Source organism: Notolepis coatsorum, assembly GCF_963971535.1.
Source record: "Notolepis coatsorum genome assembly, chromosome: 7".
Classification (NCBI taxonomy): domain Eukaryota; kingdom Metazoa; phylum Chordata; class Actinopteri; order Aulopiformes; family Paralepididae; genus Notolepis; species Notolepis coatsorum.
Window position 1 is genome coordinate 35,308,783 of NC_140171.1, and position 23,395 is coordinate 35,332,177.

The following is a 23,395-nucleotide window of genomic DNA, read 5'->3' on the forward strand; positions in this document are numbered from 1 at the left end:
ATAAACTGGTGATAGGAATCCTGGATAAAGAGATGTCAGAAAAGCTACAATTAATGGCAGATCTGACGCTGGAGAAAGCCATCGAGATGGTGAGACAGTCTGAGCAGATAAAGGGGCAAATTAGCCAACAGTCTAGAGCGGGCTCGGCAGATGCAGCATTCCTCAGTGAGGTCACACACAGCTGTTGTAACTGCGGAGATACTACATTCCTGAGTGAGGTCAGACACAATGCGCGCGCTGCGCCTTTCCAACAAAACAGAGGGCGGGGAAGAGCGCGGGGCAGTGGCGGCTTCCAAGCAGCAGGTGGTGCTACAGGAACGAAGTGTTTTAGGTGTGGAAGGGACCACCCGAACAATGTGCAGTGTCCAGCCAGGCAGGCAAAGTGCAGACACTGCCAGAAGATTGGACATTTTGCCGCCGTGTGTCGCTCTGCAAGAGTGAATGAGCTGACAACAATGGAGCAGCAGGATGACAGTTACAGTGAAGGACACTTCCTTGGTGAGATAAAAACAAAATACCTCTACGTGACAGATTCCAATAGGCCATGGACTGTTGAACTGAACGTCTGTGACACTCCTCTCACTTTCAAAATTGACACTGGTGCAGACGCCAGTGTGATTTTAGATGACACCTACCATCAGCTCAAACACCTGCCCCAGTTATCCAGTGACTTCACAGCTTTCGACAGCCCCGGAGGTAGACTTGAATGTCTAGGACTGTTCACTACCACATCTAAGTACAAGGGCCGGCAATATAAGTTCAACATCCATGTGATTAAGACAGCAAATGGCAGCAACCTGTTAGGCCGTGATGTTGCGGTGGCAATGGGACTGGTGAAGAGAGTGGAGGAGGTACAGGGCACATTCGGGGCGGATCTGGGCCTCTTGAAAATAAAACCTGTGAGAATATGCCTGCGGGACGATGCTGTCCCATACAGCATTAACACAGCGAGGAGAGTGTCTGCTCCTCTGCTTCCCAAAGTCAAGAAGGAGCTGGAGAGGATGCTCAAGTGCGGCGTCATAGAGGAGATCAGTGAGCCAACAGAGTGGTGTGCTCCCATGGTTCCAGTCCCCAAGAAAACTGATGAGGTGAGGATCTGTGTTGATCTAAAACGACTGAACGTGGCTGTGAAGAGGGAGAGATATGTTCTGCCCACCATAGATGACATATTACCAAAGCTGGCGGAGTCTCGAGTGTTCTCCCTACTCGACGCGGAAAGTGGTTTCTGGCAAATTCCACTAGAGAGAGAAACCGCTAAACTGACCACATTCATCACCCCAGTGGGTAGATTTTTTTTTAAGCGGCTTCCTTTCGGGATCTCCAGTGCACCGGAGATCTTTCAGAGAGAAATGTCTCGGCTGTTCAGAGGCCAAGAGGGAGTGGAGGTGTACATGGACGACATCCTTGTCCATGGTACAGATGATAAGGAGCACGAGGGGAGACTCCAGAATGTTCTGCGTATCCTGGAGAGTGCAGGTCTAAAGCTCAACGACAAGAAGTGCGTTCTGCGCCAAAGGCAGCTGAGCTACTTGGGGCATTGAATTGACAGTGAGGGCATCCAGCCTGACCCCTCAAAAGTAAGCGCCATCACAGAGCTACAGCCACCAAGTGACGTGCCAGGCTTAAGAAGGTTCCTAGGCATGGTCCATTATCTCGGGCGCTTCTTGCCTAACTTATCGGAAGTGATAAAGCCACTCAACGACCTGCTGAAGTGCGAGGCTGTGTGGATGTGGGACGCAGCACAAGACAACGCATTCCACAAGGTAAAGCAACTCCTCTCCACCGCACCTACACTGGCATTCTATGATGTAAACAAACCTACCATAGTGAGTTCAGATGCAAGCAGCTACGGGCTGGGCAGTGTACTGCTACAGAGACACTCAGATGGACTGAAACCCGTTGCATTCTGTTCAAGGACACTAACTGATGCTGAGAAGCGCTACGCGCAAATAGAGAAGGAGTGTTTAGCTGCTGTTTGGGCCTGTGAACGATTTTCCACTTACCTCTATGGCCTAGACAGCTTCATAGTCCATACAGACCATAAACCGCTGGTCCCTTTGATCAACAACAAGGACCTCGATAGAGTTCCCCTGCGGTGCCAACGATTGCTGATGCGTCTGATGAAGTACAACCCCATTGCAGAGTACGTGCCTGGGAAAACACTGACAGTAGCTGACACACTTTCCAGGCAGCCATTGTCTGTAATTCTGAGTGAAGTGTCAGAACTAACCTCTGATGTTTCAGCGTTCGAGGACGCAGCTCATGCAGCGTGGCCAGTGTCGCCATCCAAACTGGACCGGATCAAGCAGGAGACGAGCGTAGACTACGACCTTCTGGTGGTGAGCAGACTGATCACAGATGGATGGCCGAAGCACGTGAGCAGTGTACCAGCACAAGGCAAAGCATATCACCACTGCTGTAACAGCCTGTCATTATCAAAGGGTCTTGTGCTGTACGGAGACCGCATCGTTATTCCTCACAGTATGAGGAAAGAGATACTCAACCGGTTGCATGACGGGCACCAGGGCATCACCAAGTGCAGGGAACGGGCACGCATGAGTGTGTGGTGGCCCGGGCTGGAGAGAGAGGTCCAGGAACTGGTGACAAAATGTCCCGAGTGCATGCAGGTCAGACCTACACAGAGGAAGGAGCCTCTGATTACAACGCCGCTACCACGGAGGCCCTGGCAGGCGATCGGGGCGGACATCTGTGAGTACGAGAAAGAAAACTACTTGGTAGTTGTTGACTATTATTCTCGCTACATAGAAATAGCTCATCTACCAAACATGAAGAGTGAGACCACAATTGCTCGTCTGAAAAATATCTTCGCCAGGTGGGGTTGTCCAGATGAGCTTCACACTGATAATGCTAAACAGTTCACGAGCAAGATGTTTGAGAGTTTCACTGTAACATATGACTTTAAGCTCATCACCTCTAGTCCTCACTATCCTCAGGCCAACGGTGGGGCTGAGAGAGCAGTGCAGACTGCGAAGAGGATCCTACGGCAGGATGACCCGTTTTTGGCTCTCATGAGTTACAGAGCTACACCAATACAAGCCACGGGTGCCAGTCCTGCACAGCTGATGATGGGCCGCCAGATCAAGACGACGGTGCCTACAGTCGATAAAGTGCTGTTGCCTGTGTGGCCCGACTTCGCTAAGGTGCGTGAAGCTGACGCCAGGGCGAAAAGGAGCTACAGGCATGCTTACAACCGACGCTATGGTGCCAGAGCACTTCCACCTCTCAGGCCAGGGCAGAGCGTGGCAGTGAAACTCGACGGTGAGTCCGGCTGGACGACAGCAGCAACAGTTCAGCAGCCACACTCAGCTCCGAGGTCCTATCTGATCCAGACAGACCACGGGACCTTGCGGAGGAACAGGCGCCACCTGCGACCTACATTCCTTCCTGGAGAGGCAGAGGACATGCAGGCGAGCGAGCAACCATCGCCACCCCAGCTTACACCTCCGACTGACGTCACGCCGCTCTGCACCCCGTCCTATCTGGAGCGGAGGAAAGCCATGGTGATCGACGACGACGACGTAGACGACGAGATCATCATCGGGGTTTCGGCTCTTGGAGGGGCCGTGTCACCTGCTAGGGAGCCTGTTTCCCCTGTTCGTGAGACTGTCCCGGCGCCGGCAGGGCCTGAGAATCGTCTTCCAGAACCAGCTCGGGTGACTTCCAGGGGCAGAGTCATCCGTCCACCTGAGAGATTTAAAGACTTTGTGTGTTATTAGACATGTGGCTTGCCTCAATGGAGCAGAATAACCTCCGGCAGCTACAGAGGTGACTGGGTTGTCTACCCCATACCCTCAGTAAAAAAATAAAAGTAACACACAATGTTGGTTTATGTTCTATTGTGACTTTCTCTGTTAAAAGAAAAGGGGGAAAAGGGGAAAGGAAGTATTGTTATGATGACACTTTGGTTAATGGCACTTTTCTATTTATTATTATAGCACTTTGATTAATGGCACGTTTCTATTTAAAAAGAATGAACTGATTGATATTGTGGTTACAGTATTACCTTGCACTTCTAAGAGCTCAGATTATTTGCTCGTTTGAGAGGACACTGCACTAATTTTGTATTCAACAGTATACACTGTCTCTGACTCAAAGAAGGGGAGATGTCATGTGAATGAATGTACTGGAAGTACAATTGTGTGTGTGTCTCTAAGACCAGACCATATTAGGCGCTCATGCGCTAATTCCATGTATGCTACCGAAACAACGCTGTGTGGAAGTGTCTACGAGAAGGATAATAAACACCACAACCTATGGAGTTAAAGCAGGTCGTCAAGAGTGTTTATTATATCGGTCATAACTTGAACAGCGCCCTCTAGTGGGGACAGATATATATGCAACTAGGCAATCACTGGTGGAGACAATTGTCTATGCAGGTAAACAGTTACTGGTGTAAACAGTCGTACAGTTAGACAGTTACTAACAATCCTATACAGAGTCTCTGATCTCAACAATAACATTCGTTCAGGGGCCTGACTGCGGACAAAAAAAATTATATATATATTTTTTTATTATTATTATTATAATTTGTATTTATTATCTGCACAGGCCAGGCCACCGGGAAAACTCCCGGTGCTCCCGATGGCCAGTCCGGGCCAGTGGGACCTGTGGAACATAAAGTGGTGAAAGCAATGATCAAATTAATCTTCTCTACTACTGGCTTGCTACGCCTCAGGTTGTGCAGTACTTGAGTCCAAACAGGGCGAGGCAGCAATACGCTAACGGGCGTCTAAGTCTGCCGGAATGCAAAAGAAGAAGAAGAAGTAGCTGACCGGATCGGTTTGTTTTGAAGTCGAAATCGAAATCCAGCGGGGTAGCTATGTTAGTGCCTCTTATACACTATAGCGATATCAATTATATTGTTTATATACGATGTAGCCAGCGGAAATGTTGTAATTTGGATAACGCAATGCTGCAGTTGCTGGGCAGTGTTGTGCTGTGCAGTGCAGAGTAGACCTGTGTGTTAGTCAATTTAACGTCGCCTCATCATGTCATTTGAGAATAATTAAATGTCATTGCTCTAGCTGGGCTACTTTTCAAACGTTGACCATCGATGGGAAATATTTCCTGACCGAAATCTAATCAGGTCCTAGTATCAGATTCCTAGTGTCGGTGTGATGCTCAAATGTAGCCTACTATCTCAAGGCATTGATTGATTGGTTTAACAGATTGCAGAATGGATACAAATACAGTACAGCTCAATACACACAATTGTTAAGGGGATGCAGACCAGAGAAAGACTTTCGTCTTGTTTACATCAGGGTCCCCCATTTTCAATTCATCATAACAATGACATACATACAGATAGGCAGTACATCTAGACATTTATGACATACCAGATCTACAAATACAGTACTGTTTGTGATACAAAGAGTCTAAGAAAGAGTATACATTTGAGGGGGAAGAAAATGTACATTGGAGGAGGTTTGGAAGTGTGGGGGGGGGGGGGGGGGGGGGGGGGGACTGTACATTGGAGGGGGTTGGGTTTGGACATTTACAGGGGCCAGTTTTGGATTGCAGTCTCCCGTAGGTGCTCTTTTAGAGAGGTTTTGAAGGTGGGTATTGGGTAGTGATTCACATTCCTTTACAGCTGTGGGTAGGGCGGTCCACATTGATGTGGCATAATTGCTAAACGTGTTTAGTCCTTGTTTGAGCCGAATCTGGGTTTAACATGATTTGTGGAGTTCCCTCTGATGTTGTGTTTGTGGTATCCACTGACCTTTGGGAAGTATTTTGACATGTACATGGGTACCTGTGTGGTGTAGTGTATCTTGTAGACCAGGCCCATTGCAAGTTGCTGTACTCTGTCGTCTACTCTAAGCCATCCTAGGTTGTCAAAGTGGGCAGGGGTGAGGTGGGTTCTAGTAGTAAGGTCAAGCAGTAGTCTGACCAGTTTGTTTTGTGATGTTTGTAATTTAGTTTTTAGCGCCTTTGAGGTGCTTTGGTACCATGAGGTGCAAGCATAGTCGTAGTACCCTTGAATGAGTGCTCCTGCTAGTCTTCAGGGTATTCTTGTTTACCAGAGAGGAGATCCGGTACGAGAATCTAGTTCATTGGTTGACTTTTTTGATTACATTGGATGCCATCATCATCTATCTCAACTATTATGATACTGTACATATAACAACATTCCTGATATATAAATTTCATGAAATGGTTATCTGCGGTCTTTTTAATAAATAATAATCAGAATAATACAACTTTCATACAGAAACTGCAGCTCAAAGTGCTTCACAACAGAAAAAAGACAGGCACAAAATGAGCACATACAGTGCAGACATAGACACTCACAGTTTTTCACATTAGGATCCCCAACAGGCCACATTGTTTATGGTTTGATTCAGTTAAAAGAAAATAGACAATATTAGAAAGAGTAAGATATAATAAACAGAGTAAAATAGTGCAGTGTAATAAGTAGTAGAATATACATGAAATGAGCACATAAAGTGCAGACATATAAAATCCCTTTTTTAAATTTTTTTTTTAATACAGTGCATAATAATAATAATAAAATAGTTCTGGATTACTGTTCAACAGTTCAAAGTCGTCTTTACCTTCTCTGTTTGGTATCCACAGTTTAAAACCTGACAGGCTTCCCTCCTGTTTGATACCCACTTTGACCCTTCAAACCTCCCACTCAGGACAAACCTCTGAAGGTTCAAAGTCAAAGTTAGATCTTTTCCTCTTGCCATCTTGATTCAAACTCCAGGTCACCCTGGCCTGCTCAGCATTGTTATATACATGCCATAGAGCATGATAGGATGTTAATAGCTTATTTGTATCATGCAGTACACCTGTATGGAAGCATCTGCATTTGTTGTGTTTTCCATTCGTCTTAATGGTGTAGTACAACAGGGCAACAGCACGGGGCAACATCGTATCATTCTAACCTTGATTGGAGAAACCAGCTGTGTTAGCAGATGCCAGTCCTCATGCCTTTATCTGAGATATTCTCCAATACTTTCTTTAAGTAGATTTTTTTAGTTTGCTGTCACTCCTCAACTGTCAAAATAGATATTATTTTCCAAGTTAGCAGCCGGACAAGGAGAGAATGACGTGTTTTTCACCACTATGGTGAAAAATGGTTCCATCAGTGAAAGAGCGGACCTCTTTTACACCCTAGAGAATTGTAATGTCTGAATATTTTGGCATGAGTTGCCAATTCTTTCTATCATCTGCTAGAACTGAACAGACTGTTTTAATTATCTCAACCATTTCATAAATGGAGTCCCAGCGTGCAGGGGCTTGTCATCACGCATCGGTCCGTGTTTCCGGTAGGGCTGCGCGATTTGGTGAAAGAGTGCGACTGGGATTATTGTGGACAATATTGCGATTGCAATATAATAAATAAATGGTGTCATGAGTCTAGTTGCTTTGTTATCAAGGAGCTGTCTGCCAACAAACATGTTTCAACGAATGTATTCACAAAATAGATTACCACTCAAATATTATTGAAGACTTCTGTGACCAGTAGGTACGTACTACGTACGTCTAACTTTTCTTAACATTTTGAGTATTGGCCACAACATTATGTGTGCAAATATAATGCGTATAAGCATATATACGGTTCGGATTTGGACATGTAATGCGAGAAGTTGCAGGCTTTCACTCACAAGCATTCAACGCACACACACATACGCATTTATTTAATTAAGTAGCAGCCTGTTTTGTGGTTATATAATTGCACAGGCTGACATCGCGAATGCAGTTGCGATTAGGTTAATCGTGCAGCACTAGATTAGATTAATTGTGCACTTTTGTGCAACACTAAATTAGATTAATCGTGCAGCACTAAATCAGATTAATCGTGCAGCACTAAATTAGATAAAAAAAAATATATATATATATTATATCCTGCAGCATATTTTTCTTATATTAAAATATATTTAGTTTTTAAGAATTTGTAAAGGATAGGCAAAAATAAGCATGTGCTTTAGCCTATTCCTTTTTTTCGGTCGTTGATTTTGTGTGTGAGCTTGCCTTATTATGTACATTTGTGATTTAAAAATGTTTTTAACATTTTTTTGCAAGTCCACACGGGTGTTTTTGATTTGTCTGTAAATAAGACCGTAAAATAAAAAACTTCATTCATTCATTCATTCATTAATCGTGCAGCACTAGATTAGGTTAATCATGCAGCACTAAATTATATAAATAATCGTGCATCACTAGATTAGATTAATCGTGCAGCACTAAATTAGATTAATCGTGCATCACTAGATTAGATTAATTGTGCAGCACTAGATTAGATTAATCGGGCAGCACTAAATTTGATTAATCGGGCAGCACTAAATTAGATTAATCGTGCAGCACTAGATAGATTAGATTAATTGTGCAGCACTAGTTTCCGGCAGTTTTATTCTAGTTTCTTCCTCAGCTGTTCGTACGTCTTTGGTGACTTGCAGAAAGAAGTCTTTTTCAGTCTGGACCGTGCTCCATTATGTGGATAAGATCTGCTGAAATGCCTTGTTCATTGAAGCATTATCAGTAGTGATAAATGAAGTGTGCCGCACGTTCACGTCAACGTTGACTTGATTCAACAACAAAGCAGTCGGGGCAATGGCAAGCCGAAAATGGTCGCAACTGTTGTTACACTTTACAAAGCTAGATGCAGACAACGCTCGCTGCAATATATATATTTTTGTATCTACTTTTTTCTCCCCATTTTTCTATTTTTCAACCATCCCAATTTCTTATTATCCAATTCTCCCCTCCCCTGTCTTGAACGTTGCTAGACCATGCCTCCCACTGGTCGGCTGCAATGTGGACGAAGCCTTGCATCACGTGTCCGCTCCGGTACACAAGGAGGCAGCCGTCGCATCTTTTCACCTGTACAGCGCGATCTCTCAGTGGCGAGGAGTGGGAGGATCACGCTGCCCCCGATACTTCCTGATTCTGCTGTACAGGCGCACCAACCGACCTGTAGGAGTAGCTGTCCACAACGTCCGATCCCCACCCACCGGCTTTCCCACCCCCTAATACTGCCAATTGTATTAGTATGAACGACCAGCCAAGCCGGAAGCAACGCAGAGAGCTGGGCTCGAACCCAGCATCTCCTGCGTTAGTGGCTAGCGCCTTGCCCACTGCGCCACTTAGCCGCCCGCTCGCTGCAATATTATATATTAGGGCTGTCCCCGACTAAGGATTTGGATAGTCGACTATGATTGGCCAAAAATTGCCGTTAAACGACTATTAGTCGACAAAAAAAAAGTATAATATTTTTAATTTTTTTTAATTTTTTATTATTCCATTTGGGCTGTGGGGGTGCTTAATGTCTGAAGGAGTCGACTGAAGGCTTCTTGTCCTTTGCAAAAGCATGCAATTGGTCCACTGATGGATACATCTTGATATTTGTCTAGTCTAGTGTGTTCATTAGATGGGTGAAATCCTCTTTCAGTGCCTCTGTGCTTGTTTTCGTAGGCAGTTAGCCTCTGGTATGCGTGCCATTAGCGTTAGCCACGCTTCTAGGCCTCTTTTCTTTTGGAAAGAATGATACAAAAAAAATATATATATATTTTGTATTAACACTTTGACTGCCATGAAACGTCTTTTCACGTCATTGCTGGCCATGCTCAAGTTGCCGGGGGACGCTGTACAGCGTCCTTATATCAATATTTCAAAAATCTGCGATCGGATTAATATGTCCCCTCCGCTGGCCTGAGATCCACCAGCAGGACCCACTGAGCTCTCTGGCGGTTCAGGAGCGCCATCTGGTGGCCGATCGGCGCAATCGCCAAACAGGATGTTGAATAGAGGTTGTCATGACGACCGTAGTACTTCCGGGCGCTCGCTATAGTTCATGGGACTCTGGCTCGTCACGCTACACGGTGATCGATTGGCAATAACTCGATAAACAACATGATTTGGACGTATATACCATTATACAAGCTGGAGATGGACCGGGTAAAAATATATCCCATAATGATAAAATTTCTACTCGACGATGATCGCCCAACGGCGCGCGGAGACTGGGGTGAGTTTCAGCGTGTAACGTTACCGTCTTTGATACTAACTGCTATTATCAACATTTGACCCACATTAGATGATTGGTATAACGCTGCCCACGGAATTATAAACGCCCCCTCGCCCATCCGGTCAACATCAGATGACGTGTAGTAACTTCTAGAAGTACGTCTAGTTGGAATTTTTTATATCGCGCTGATTGCCATCAAACTGTATTTCATCATCAATATAATGCATTTGGGGCTATATATCACGTTCTGGAGAAAGCTGCAGAAAGAGATGAAAACATACTTATACATTAGACCATACTTTACTATGAATATGTGAATGAAAAAGTTTAACGTTGCTACACAATGAACAATACATATAGGACTTTGAATGGGCCCTAATAATGGCAATGTAGCAATAGAATTTAAAAAGTTATAGCCCTGCAAAGAAGGGGACTTTCTCCATAGACAAATAGCGCTGGCAATCTATGGTATATCATGAATTTAACCTTAGGCAACCAAAGTGTTAAAATGTTGTATTTCTTTTTTGTATTAGACTAAGAGGTTGGCAGTCGACTACGGCTCCTTTCCACCGATTAGTCGACTAATCGACTAATATGGGGTCAGCCCTACAGTATATATTGACAAATTGTTCTAAATAAATAATAATGATAATAAATTAAGTTTGGAATTTCTTTTCTTTACAACTGAGGTAGGTAGATAAAAATCTTCGAGACTAAAGTACCCAAAAAAGGTACCGTTGGGTACCGGTATCGATTCACAGGTATCGGTATCGGTTCAAATCTGAAAGGTACCCAACCCTAATTGCAAGGCATATTGAACCACATGTCCTGTACTGAATGGTTTGGCGTGAATACTGTACGTGTTCCATCGCACTCCTCATTAATGGTTTATCTATTCTCTCTCTCTCTCAGAAGTAGAGATCTATGAATTTCTCAGAAGATTTTAACCAGCTGGAGCTGCTGGAAACACATGGACGCCTGATCCCTCGTGGGACGAGCAGCCTGTGGACTGGGGACGAGTTAGACGAGGAGGAAGAGGAGGAGGAGGAGGAGGAGGAGCACAGTGAGGAATGGTATCTTCAAAAGGAGGAGAATCTGAAAGAGAGACCAGAGGAGTTGATGCTTTGGGCAGCAGAGAACAATCGTGTAAGTGTTGAACCAGGACACGTCAGGACTATTGTTTGGGCGGGGGGTGTTCAGAGAGAAAATGTTGTAGAGCAATCATCAGATGGACAATTCTGGTGACCTTTAGGAGGAAAATGTTTGGTTTGAATAAAAACACTGTTTTCATGTTGCCCTGTGGTTCACAAACCTTTTCAGCCCCAACCCACTACCCACACATCTGCTGTCAGGAGAGGCGTACTGATTTTTTAGTACTGATTTGCGTACTGATGTCTTATTTTCAAGAGAAAATATGAATCCCTAGTATGCAGGATATTCTCTCTTTATCTTGTCCACTTGCCATTTCCCAGACTTGACTGATGTGTTGCAGCTGTACTCTTTGCCTGGGGATTTTAAATTTCAATGAGAGTAGCTAGCGTGAGTTACTCTCGACTGAAATACATTTGTATTCCCTAGATGGAAACGATTAAACACTTAAACTAGACCAACGGTTGTGCCAAAAGACTTCATTTTACAGGGAGAGAAGTTTATTCCCCCTGTTCTGTTTCAAATTAGTGAAGGAATAACTGGTGTGTGTGAAAATATTCAGCCTCAGGCCGGGCTTGTAACCAAAGTCAGTTCACTCTTTTTTATTTATTTATTTAACAGTTTATTCCCAGGCAGGTCAATTAAGAATTTTTTTTTATTATTTTCAGTGACAGCCTGGTGAGAGGAAAAAAGGTCCCCTCGAGGAGTAACAGGGAAAGAAGACTTTTTTTTAAAGAGACCGATGGTACTGTACATGCATCAGAGCAGAGGTAATGGAAATAATTAAAACACATCAACCAACAACCAAATACAATTACAAAGGGGGCATACATGAAGCAGAACAGTCAAATGACAGTTAAAAGGCTGTGTGACAGTTGCAGATGTGTGTAAAGAACCCTGCGATTGAGTCGCTGGGAGCAGCAAATTGGAAGGAGGATTGACCGAAGGAAGTGTTAACACAGGGAACATCTAGCGAGATATGGTGAGCAGCTCTGGTGTTATAGGGAGTAGATGACAATTTTAACAAGTGTATCAAATAAGGAGGGATCAGACCAAGGAAGGTTTAGTGAATTTCTCGTCAAGAGTGTAATGATGTCCGGGGTTGTCACCAGCTTGGCTGGCCGTCTGCACTAATACAATTGGCTGTATTAGAGGGTGGGAGAAGCTGGCGGGGTGGGTCCGGGTCGTTGTAAACAGCGACTCCTACAGTTCGGTCGGGGCGCCTGCTAAGCGCGGATAGGACTTGAGGGGGATAGTGTGATCCTCCCACACGCTACGCCCTCTCGATGAGAATCCGCGCTGCCAGAGAGAGAGAGAGAGAGAGAGGTGAAAAGAAGCGGTGATTGGCTGGACGTGTGTCGGAGGAAGCACGTGGTAGCCTCCACTCTCCCAGATGATCTGACTGTGGGGGGTAAGTGCGCAGCGACCAGGAAGGGACTGGGAATTGGCATACGACTAACATTGGGATGGGAGAAAATCGGAGGAAAATGGAGGGGGGAAAAGACCAATAAAAAATGTGTAATGATGGCCAATTTACAGATGTGTACAAGTCACGTGTTGAAAAGGGGGGCATTTGTAGCAAACCTAATTGTGTGAGTGATACAAACCATTAAGGCGTGCATGTAAATGACATCGCCATAGTCAAACAATGGGAGAATGGACATTTGGACTAGAGAGCGTTTAGCAGAGTGAGTAAAGCAGGAGCGATTCCTGTACAAGAAACCAAGTCTTGCTTTTATTTTTGATTGAAGATGTAACACATGTTGAGAAAAAGAAAGTGTATTACTATTATCTAACCAGATACCCAGGTATTTATAAGAGGTGACTCTGCCGCCATCTTGATACAAGGCTAACGAGACCTGACCCCTATCTCTTTGAATGGAGAGTCATCCCTATCTTAAGAATCTGTCATACATATTTTCTTTCATATTTAAAATCACTGGCAAATTATTGACAACACAGAATGATACATTTGGTTGAGAAGTTTGGCGATAGAAAAATACCCTTCCCCCGCTTAAACCAGCCCCTACACATGCACCACCTGCCACAGAGTTACCATGGCAACCACTTTTGGCAGAGATAGTGATTAATTTAATACATTTTATCTTTAAAAGTCACATTTCAGTAAATTATAATTTTACTCAACATAAAATCATAGCACATTTCATAATTTTCTCTGAATGCGTTTGTTTTGTAGCAAGTCGTTTTGTTGTTGCTGCTATATTTAAGCATTACAGCACGCGACGGAGTGTGTTATAGGAATTAGATCATGCCTAGGGGTGGTTGTTAGGCCCGACGCGCACTGGAGGGTCGTTAGACCCCCCTAGGCGTGATCTAATTCCTATAACACATGACTTCAAGTGATGTAATGTCTTTTATACAATGACCCAATTCACCCAACCTTATTATTATTATTATTATTATTATTATTATTATTATTATTATTATTATTATTATTATTATTATTATTATTATTATTATTATTATTATTATTATTATTATTATTATTATTATTATTATTATAAACACACAGTAATTGAAGCATAATGGAGATTTATTCAAAAACAGAAATAGTAGATCCCAAAACAGAAAACGTAGATCCAATGGAAGTCATGCTTGATTGATTGATTGCAAATTGTATTAACATATGTCATACATGACATACAGATAGACAGTACTGCTACATCTATACATTTATGATATACCAGATTTACAAATACAGTACTGTTTTTGTAGGGTGATTATGGTTTATTTACATTGATGGTAACATTCCCGGTTATAGTGCAGTTTGTGAAAATCTGTCGTTATTTTGCCTCTTAGCTGGAACAGAATTCTCAGAACCTTTTGTGGGGTGATTATGGTTTATTTACATTGAGGTTCTGGGGTCACGTGGAGTGTGTTATACGAAATAACAACCGGTGTTGTGCCGAATTCGGACTCCCTGCCAGAATCCGTCTCCCCCTCGCGTGGACGCGCATTTACTCTTATCAGCCTACCCAGCATGTAATATGTTCTTTGTTAGAACTCAACTCGTTATTATTGGCGCATACACTCTATCATATGTCTGTCATAAAACGATAAAGTGGACAGAAATACGGGGACGTTTTTATTATATTTAAAAGGCTTTGACATTGTAAAACGAAATAAGTGGAGTTTCAAAGCTGTAAGCAGAATACAAGTCATAGGAACACCCACACGATATATGCTACTACCTGTATCCAGAGCAGCATTAGGTGCTATGTATGCTTTTCATTCATTTAAGACACATTTATTGCAAGGGTTTTGTATACACATAAACTGAACAAATAACCTCCTGTTCTCCTTGCAATGCAATTCTTTCTTATACAGTAGGAAGGGGGAAGAACACTATATCGTGGGTGTTCCTATGACTTGTATTCTGCTTACAGCTTCGAAACTTTTTTCGTTTTACAATGTCAAAGCCTTTTAAATATAATCAAAACGTTCCCGTATTTCTGCAATCTATGCGCCAATAATAAAGAGTTGAGTTTTAACAAAGAACGTATTACATGCTGGGTAGGCTGATAGAGTAAATGCACGTTCACCCGAGAGGGAGTCGGATTCTGGCAGGGAGTCCGAATTCGGCACAACACCGGCACCCGACACAGAGAGCACTTAGCCAGTGGCCACTCTCCTCAGAACCCCCCCCCCCGCGATTTTTATATTTTGTTTTACAATGAGTCATGACAAACCAATTACATAATCCAACATTGTGTTTTTTGAATGAGTCGTTATGACGAAATCAATACATCCATTCATAAAGGTTATTGTCCGCCATCTTGGTTTCATTCATAAAAACAATGAACGGCGGAGTGATTCGGAAAAAAAGTTATTCGGTTGTGGGCGGGTTCTAGGGTCACGTGGAGTGTGTTATACGAAATAACAACCGGCAACTTCACTGTTTCAGCCAATCAGAATCAAGAAATTTGCATGCCATTGTATAATTTGTGTTACGGAAAACTACCGCAGTCTCGTGGTGAACGTGAAAACAACAGATCTTCATGAAATTCTGGCATGTGTCACTGGAATAGTAATAATAATAACAACATAAATAAATAAAGATGTGGTTTTAAAAGATAGGCTAGTTAGCCTCATGAAAACAAAGCTGTGAGGCATGCATGTGTAGCAGGGTGGATTACCTCCGCTTGGTGAGGGTGAGGTTATACGAACACCGGATAGCAGTGACACGGAGGAGCTAAGTCCCACCGGACCCCCAACTGTAGTGGCCGCGTTGCTAGACGTAAGGTGTAGGAAGGCAGTAGACGGGGCCTTAGGATTTACTAACCTAGGAACAGGTACAGTAGTCATGCAGGACTTTGTAATGACAAATACTCATCGGTAACCTGTAACCCCCTTAACAACTGCGTCCCGTCTAGTAAGCGGCGTACCCCCTCACACCCGGTGAAAGTAGTGATCAATACAGTCTTCCCCCAAAATAGTACCTTCTTGCTCCGCTGGTGAGAAATCACATTAGTGCAGGACCCCTTTACATATACTGGTCAATCTATCACAACATTCTTGATCACAAGTATTTCACTGAGCTAAGTAATTATCTTATTCAAAGTAAATACACACAACACCGTGGATCCAATTATCAGTCTCTCCCTTTACTGTTTCAATTGCAGGTTGACATGGCAATAGAACAGCACATCACAATGTTACCTTAATGGTGGACGTTCCCTTTAAAGGCAACACAGCAGTAGCCCAACGCATAACCATGTTGCGTTATTGATAAACCTTCGCCCTGTGGCGGCACGATAATATTCTAGTGCACAACTGTGCTACTGTACTGGCGAACGCTCGCAGCACACACTTCCCAGCCTGAAAACGCTGGTAACACAATACACTCTAAATAAACAAACCTTAAGATTGCCAGCAGGAGGTGCGCTATTTATCACTTGAGTGCCAGCGCTTTAGTCAATGAGAGGACGGGGATATTTGTGAACGCAAACTATATCTTAAATTATGGCTATGTGTCTAATACGCCTGTCGCTTATCAATGACTTGCTTGCAGTCAACATGTACGAAACTGATCGTTTTTTCATCAGTACATTTCCGTTTTGAATACGAGTATAGTTTTGAAGATTTCTAGTGATTCCAGAAAAATCCATGAAAATAACCATTTACTGGAATACACAAAACACGTTGTAATTTTTCGGCCTATTTATGAATCGTCTTCAAATAAACACTAGATTATCGATAGTATATGTGTACATATGCACGCTAGAGAAGCGGGCTGAAAAATCGATTATCTATGCCCTGCCTGGCGCTAAAGTTACGCACGCACACACACATACACACATACACACATATGAGACACGTTGTGAAATATGTGAAAAAACATCTGATTACCCCAAGACTGGTAAAATAAAGTCCTTACCTTATGTTCTGCAAAAAGATTAATCCAATTCCTGATCGCCATTCCAAATATCGATCACGTTTATTGATCCAACGTTAGACCTCGAAACACATAATCCATGCTGCTTTCGGTTGCCTCAATGAATGCAATAGTCTCAGGTTACATGGCTCAGAAGTAAAATGTGGAATCCGGAGTTTTTTTTTCTCATGCATTTCCATTGACTCCAATCCAATGGGTGCAATACCATCCAGGAGACGATAGGGGGCGGTATTTGCCCTTTTCTAGATCAGAGCCAGTCCAAATGATAACGTGAGGCTGGATGGATGAAAAATGAATGGATATCGCTAATAAAACAAATAACGAGAAAATAACGAGAAAACTCGTTGTTGGCACTCAACGCATGGCGGCCAACAACGAGATTTCTCATCGTTGGCACCCAATGTGTTAAGTGGGGCCCACACTTTAAAAAGAACATTCACTATAGCTAAACCGGCATTTCAAAATAAACGTTGTAGTGCCGTGTCGTGGCTAGTGAACGTAGTGGCCCAAAACAGCACAGCCCTGGTCCCGAGCATGTTATCAAAATAAAACAGCTTTTTTTTGTATCTCTTATTTTGGAGATCGATATCATACTGTGACACACTAAAATATTTAGTCAACTAAAATATTTCATCAACTAAAATATACAGTACGTCACACCCCGCGCCTCTCCCTCCCTTGAGTTTCCGACCCCCCAGTAAGCTAACCATGGATAAATCCAAAAAAAGGAAAGTCTGAGGAAAATAGAGGGTTTAATTCAGCGTGGACAGATTAATTTGCTTTCACGACTAACGATGCAGGCTTACCTGTATGCCTGATATGTGGTAAGAAATTTGCGAACAACAAAAAAAATTACTTTTTATTTGATAGATTTTCCACAAACAAGGGAAGGACTCAAATAGAGCTGCATAGTTCAGGGTTTTATTTCAAAGTAGGTCTACACATGGTAGTCTTTCTTCAAAGTGGACTACTTTTTATTTTATAAATGTTCCACAAATAAGGGAAAGACTCAAATCAGTGGCGGCCGCTGGGTACTTCGCCACTAGGGGCGCTATACCAAACATTTGGTAAAAAAAAGCCCAACACAAACACGCACAGCTCTCTCTCTCTCTCTCGCTCTCTCTCTCTCTCTCGCTCTCTCTCTCTCTCTCAGATGATGTCAGATCCATTCAATAATAAACACATTTGTAAAGCTCGTTATTTTAAACAAGTTACCATTCATTGTCTGAGTGGTTATGTCCCACATGCGGCGAAATTAGAGAGAGAGAGCGAGAGAGAGAGCATTTTAGTAAAGTTACATTTTCAACAAGATTGCTGCTATTTAAACACTTCATGGAAACGGGGTAACGTTAACCTTATGTCGACTGTAGTATTGTATGACCTCGACATAACGTTTAAACGTTAACGTTACTCCGTTTCCATGAAGTAATTATAAAAGTGGCCAGCTAAGATGACGGAGCTAACAGCTAGCAGTAGCTGTAACGTTACAACGTTATGCGGCATCAGTAGACAACGTATCATGTATTAAACTAGAGTTAAGATCGCTAATCTACCTTGTTGTTGGCTTGTTGATAAAGTATATCCACTCCATGGCATTGTCCATCCAGCCTGTGTTGATGTCCATCCATTGTCCCCATCCATATAGCTTGTTGTTAGCCAACAAGCTGTGTGAGTGAAGAGCTGTGTCTTTGTCCATTTCCGCCTCGAACAGCCTGCAAACTACCTGGCGTTCTATCGCCATGCTCTAAGACAAACTCTAACCTTAACCAACTTTGAAAGAGTGCCTAAGCTCAGTGTAGTTGCTGTTGTTGTTGACGAGTCGACTGAACTGCTGTTGCATTCTCTCTCTAAGCCAACCTGAGAAATGCGGCTATGGAAAAAAACTGGCATCGCGTCGGCCAATCAGAGAGCGTCTCCACGAAAATGCGGCTATGGAAATTCTTCACGGAAGTTCACGCTGCTGCCTAGACCGCTTCAAATCGCGCTCGGATTCCAACATAATAGTCATATTTCAACGCACAACGCCATATGCACTGATTGGCTGTGACGGAGACAGCGATCAAACTGTGACGCGCACTCAGAGCGCTATCGCTTCTAGCCCGGGCGAGAAATACAAAAAAAAAAAAAAAAACGTCACTTCCTGCTCATGAAAACGATGTTTTTTTAATTTAGATAATAACGTTATATTGTGCATTGGAAATACAAACATACTTAAAATGAGTAAATATTATTCATTTTAAACATGTTTATATTATTTATAGGGCTATAAAACACAAAAACGAAAAAGTTTTATTGTCTTCTTCTCTGATTTAACAGCAGCTGGCCAGCAGGTGGGTCGGCGCCCTTGCGCCCCTAGTGGCGAGCCGCCACTGACTCAAATATACCTGAATAGTTCAGGGTTTTATTTCAAAGTAGGTCTACAGATGCCAGTGTTTTTTCTCCTCTTCTGTGTTTTATTTCAAAGTCGGTCTACAGACACCAGTGTTTTGTCTCCTCTTCTGTGTTTCATTTAAAAATAGGTCTACACAGCCAGTCTTTTTTTCTCCTCTTCATAGGAGTTTGAGGTTTTCCTTTGTTATAACAGGTAAAAACGGCAATAAAAAGTCAAAAATCTTCTTTTAATTGCTTTATAATTCCATTAATGCAACAAACTGTGTGCTATAAGTATAAAGTATAATAAATTGCTAATTACTTTGGGTATGCAATTGTCAGGCATTTTATGCTAAATGTGGGGTATGCTTGGGGATAACTATATATAAAATGTTATACACTGTGTTATCTTCATTTTAAGGGTAAATTATTTTTGCGGCTCCAGAGGAATTTTATTTTGTGGGACGGGGGAAAAAGGGCTCTTTTGATAGTAAAGGTCGCTGACCCCTGTCCTAAGGGAACATATCTGAAAGTCTTAATCAGACACATTCAAGTGTCTATACATGAGAGTGATGAAGAGACCACCAATGTCGCCAAATTACTCTTAAAAGGGAAAACATTAACATTATTCATTAACAATGATCCTCTCTGTCTCAGCTATCAACAGTCCAGAGGTTGCTGTCTGCCGACCCTTCGCTGGTGCGTTGCCACGACGAGGACGGCTACACCCCATTGCACCGCGCGGCGTATGGAGGCCATGTTGATGTGGCCTCGACCTTGCTAGCCGCGGGTTCTAACGTCAACCCCCGCACGGTCGACAGCTGGATGCCCCTCCACAGCGCCTGCCGCTGGGCCCGTGTCACGGTGGTGGCCCTCCTACTGCGGCGAGGGGCGGAGCTCAACGCCCAGACCAACGGGGGGCTGACGGCGCTCCACCTGGCCGCCTCCCACACCAGCTCTCCGCCCACAGACTCTGCTCGCACACTGGAGCTCCTCCTCTCACAGCGCCACCTGCAGGCCGGGCTCCGCAGCAACAGCGAGGAGACTGCTGGGGAAGTTGCTCGCCGCAGCAGCCCCCATCACTTCCTGTTTGAGATGGTGGAGGACTGTGGAGGTGTTATGCCTTCCTGCTGAACTGAAATGTACGCACACACCTCTTTTCTTTTTATTCAAACCTGATGCCCATTAGGGGTGGAACGCTTCACAAAAGGTTTTTGGTTATTGGGGAGAAAAAATACCATCGCCAATTCCAATTGTATTTGAAAAAAATTAAAAACGTAACTGAGAACATGAGAACAATATGTCTATTATCAATTATTTGTTAATTCTAGGTGGCTCTCATAAGTATATGTAGCACCTTTTTTCTTTTCCCATCTCTTCTGGTCCATCCCTCCATAGACCTAGTGACTCTATAGTGGGCGTGTGTTGGATAATTCTTTGAAAATTTGTGTCTGTTTCCAAGATTGAGAATGACCTTGTTGCTGAAGTGATTACGAGAGGTACACCGAAATAACAAACCATCCACGACTGCACTGGGCTGCATATAGTTTGCTATAAACAACCTTAAGGCTTTGGTTATGGATTTTGCCAAGTCTGAATCTGTATGATGAGATGAGATGGATCTTTAGTAGTCGCTGTGGGGAAACTCCTGACATGTTGTTTAACGTAAATACCTGCTCTTGTTAGCTGAATCCCCCTTGCACTGGCCTGGTCTGGGTAATGCAGACTGGTCCATTACATTAATCATATTGATGCTCACACACACCTTTAACAGCACTGCCCTGCAGAAGCTAACCGCAGTAACACATAATTTTTTTCAAAATGTTGTTATAAGTGAGATTTTATTTCTCAATATCTGTTTTATCTCATAACAAAGTTTCAGCTCTGTTTTAGAGAAAAAGGGTATAAAGAATTCAGTACAAAATCACTGGATAGTCAAATAACTTTAAAGCCATTTTAATCAGTTTCACTGTTTGCCTAGTTACTGCGGTTAGCTTCTGCAGGGCAGAGCAGACAAAAACAATCTACTACAGTATGTGATTTAGCTCTTGCCCACTTACCAATAACTGCCAATAATATCCACATAAAATTAATGACTGATAGCTGCATTCGCCAACTCGCCTGGGCAAACTAAAAGGTGCCGCTGGGATTTGGATTTAAATCCAGCAGGCATGAGACCTTAACTAAACCCAATGGCTACTTGGCATGTGCGTCTCTGGGTGATGGAATACGTCAGGGTAGCACACCTCAAGGGGCTTGCAAACCAGATGCACTAGTCACCGCAAGTATAGAACTGCACTGAGCTACATGGTTGTTTTCAATGGAGGACACGTGTACTTCCTGCAGCAACACATTTGGTAACTAGGATACTACAGGCTTGATCAAAAGCACAGCTGGCTCAAATTGATGAAGGACACTATTTTCAAACAACTAGTCGTGCTGTTCTAGGATAGCAGATGTGGCAATAAAATAATCTAATTGGAATGCTGTCGTTGTCTCCTCTTCACCACTTTTGTTCTTAAAGGTAGAATCTGTAATGCCATCAAACGGCAACCCCTGGTTTTTCTTTTGTAACCTTCCATAGAGTTTAGTAACATAATATACTGTTAATTAAAGCAATCTGCTCCAACCCACACACCAGATCAAAACAAAAGCAATGCAATACCAAGCAGGGCTTTTTTGCCTATAGGTCACTGTTTGACAGCATTACAGATTCTACCTTTAGACTAGATGTGAACTGTCTGTGGCTGACAGCAGGGTATCTCCCCAAAACGCCCAGGTTTTTGAGAAATGTAAATGGTGGCTATATTGTTGTGTCATTATTATATTTATAACAATGGTAGGATATTGCAAAGTAAAAACACATTACAAATAGGGGTGTGCGGAGATATCTGTATCTACTGTATCTGTTCATCCAACAAAATGATCTGTATCTGTATTCGGATAGTGGCTGGAAGTGGGCATGGTTTTTACCGGACGTTTTTTGGTTGCTTGTTTGCTTTTTAGTATATTTTATTTAATTTATTTAAAAAATCTTGTACAATACAAAATGGGCAGATGTAATCAAATTAACAAAGGCACATTCGATTAAAGGAAGTCACGTTAAATCCGGCAAATCAATTTTCTAACCTAATTAGGGCTGACCCCTATTAGTCGACTAATCGGTCGAAAGGAGCCATAGTCGACTGCCAACCTCTTAGTCGAATACAAAAAAAATAATATATATATATATATATATATATTTATCAAAAAATATTTTTATTTGTATCATTCTTTCCAAAAGAAAAGAGGCCTAGAAGCGTGGCTAACGCTAATGGCACGCATACCAGAGGCTAACTGCCTAAGAAAATAGGCACAGAGGCACTGAAAGAGGATTTCACCCATCTAATGAACACACTAGACTAGACAAATATCAAGATGTATCCATCAGTGGACCAATTGCATGCTTTTGCAGAGGACAAGAAGCCTTCAGTCGACTCCTTCAGACATTAAGCACCCCCACAGCCCAAATGGAATGATACAAAAATATATATTATATAGGTATTATATATATATATATATATATATATATTTTTTTTGTCGACTAACGGCAAATTTTGGCCAATCATAGCCGACTATCCAAATCTTTAGTCGGGGACAGCCCTAAACCTAATATTTATTGGAAATGCAATTGTTGTGCCTTCAAAGCATAAAATTTACTTAATATTGGCATATAATTAATTGTGAATATTTATACCTCCTCATACTGTACTTGTCACCTGTACACTCTCTCTTTATTTAATTTTTTATTTCTAACTAAACTAAGTTTTATGAACTATCTGAAGTTGAACCCACCCTTTAACTCAGACCCGGCGCCATGGGCGGGCATTAGGGGGCCGGGCCCGCCCACAGAGTCAGCTGTGCCCACCCTGGTAAATTTTTTATTTTTTTTGTCAATCAAAGTCAACTATCCAAATCCTTAGTCGGGTACAGCCCTAGTGGGCACTGATGTCAACAACAACACTACTGAAGCTAGCACGGCACTCTGTGATAATTCGTTTTCTACCCTCAAGAACGTCTTTATAGAACATCGCCTTAGTATGCTTCATTGACGCAAGGCCAATTTAATTCAGTTGGCATTTGAGAAGGACTTAACAAAAAAGTTCAGGAATGAGTGGAGGGACAGTGTTTTAAGAAGATTTCACTCTGTCACTGTGCTCAGTGATGCATTGTATAGTCTGATGGCTGTCGGAATGAAGGACTTCCTGTGCCATTCAGTGCTGCATTTAGGTAGTGTGAGCTTATAACATGCTCCTCCTGTCAGCCAAGTCTGTGTATAGTGGGTGGGAGGGGTTTTCCCTGATGGCCTGGAGCTTAGCAAGGTTCCTCCTCTCCGCCACCCTCGCTAGAGTCCAGCTCCACCCCAACCACGCTACTGGCCTTCCTGACCATCTTATCCAGCCTGTTTGTGTCCCCTGATCTCAGTC

General features: G+C 42.9%; 1 protein-coding gene across 2 annotated transcripts; it reads left to right on the forward strand.

Annotated features, from left to right (window-relative positions):
- The first annotated feature begins 4,755 nt into the window (after nt 1–4,755).
- Nucleotides 4,756–20,665, forward strand: LOC311231331 (ankyrin repeat domain-containing protein 49-like). 2 transcript variants are annotated; one of them, XM_084317884.1, is made up of 3 exons: nt 4,756–4,842; nt 10,907–11,140; nt 19,587–20,665. In XM_084317884.1, exons 2-3 carry the CDS (start codon nt 10,919–10,921, stop codon nt 20,061–20,063), a joined length of 699 nt encoding a protein of 232 aa, XP_084174010.1. In that variant the 5' UTR covers nt 4,756–4,842; nt 10,907–10,918; the 3' UTR covers nt 20,064–20,665. The 2 variants fall into 2 exon arrangements, with proteins under 2 accessions (XP_084174010.1, XP_084174011.1); XM_084317885.1 differs by having other exon boundaries at nt 4,820–4,842; nt 10,910–11,140.
- The last annotated feature ends 2,730 nt before the right edge of the window (nt 20,666–23,395 follow it).

Excerpts from the sequence above, each read along its gene's own strand:
- LOC311231331 (XM_084317884.1), top strand. The coding sequence starts at position 10,919 with ATGAATTTCTCAGAAGATTTTAACCAGCTGGAGCTGCTGGAAACACAT. Across the intron at positions 11,141-19,586 it reads GGGCAGCAGAGAACAATCGT|CTATCAACAGTCCAGAGGTT; the intron begins GTAAGTGTTGAA and ends TCTCTGTCTCAG.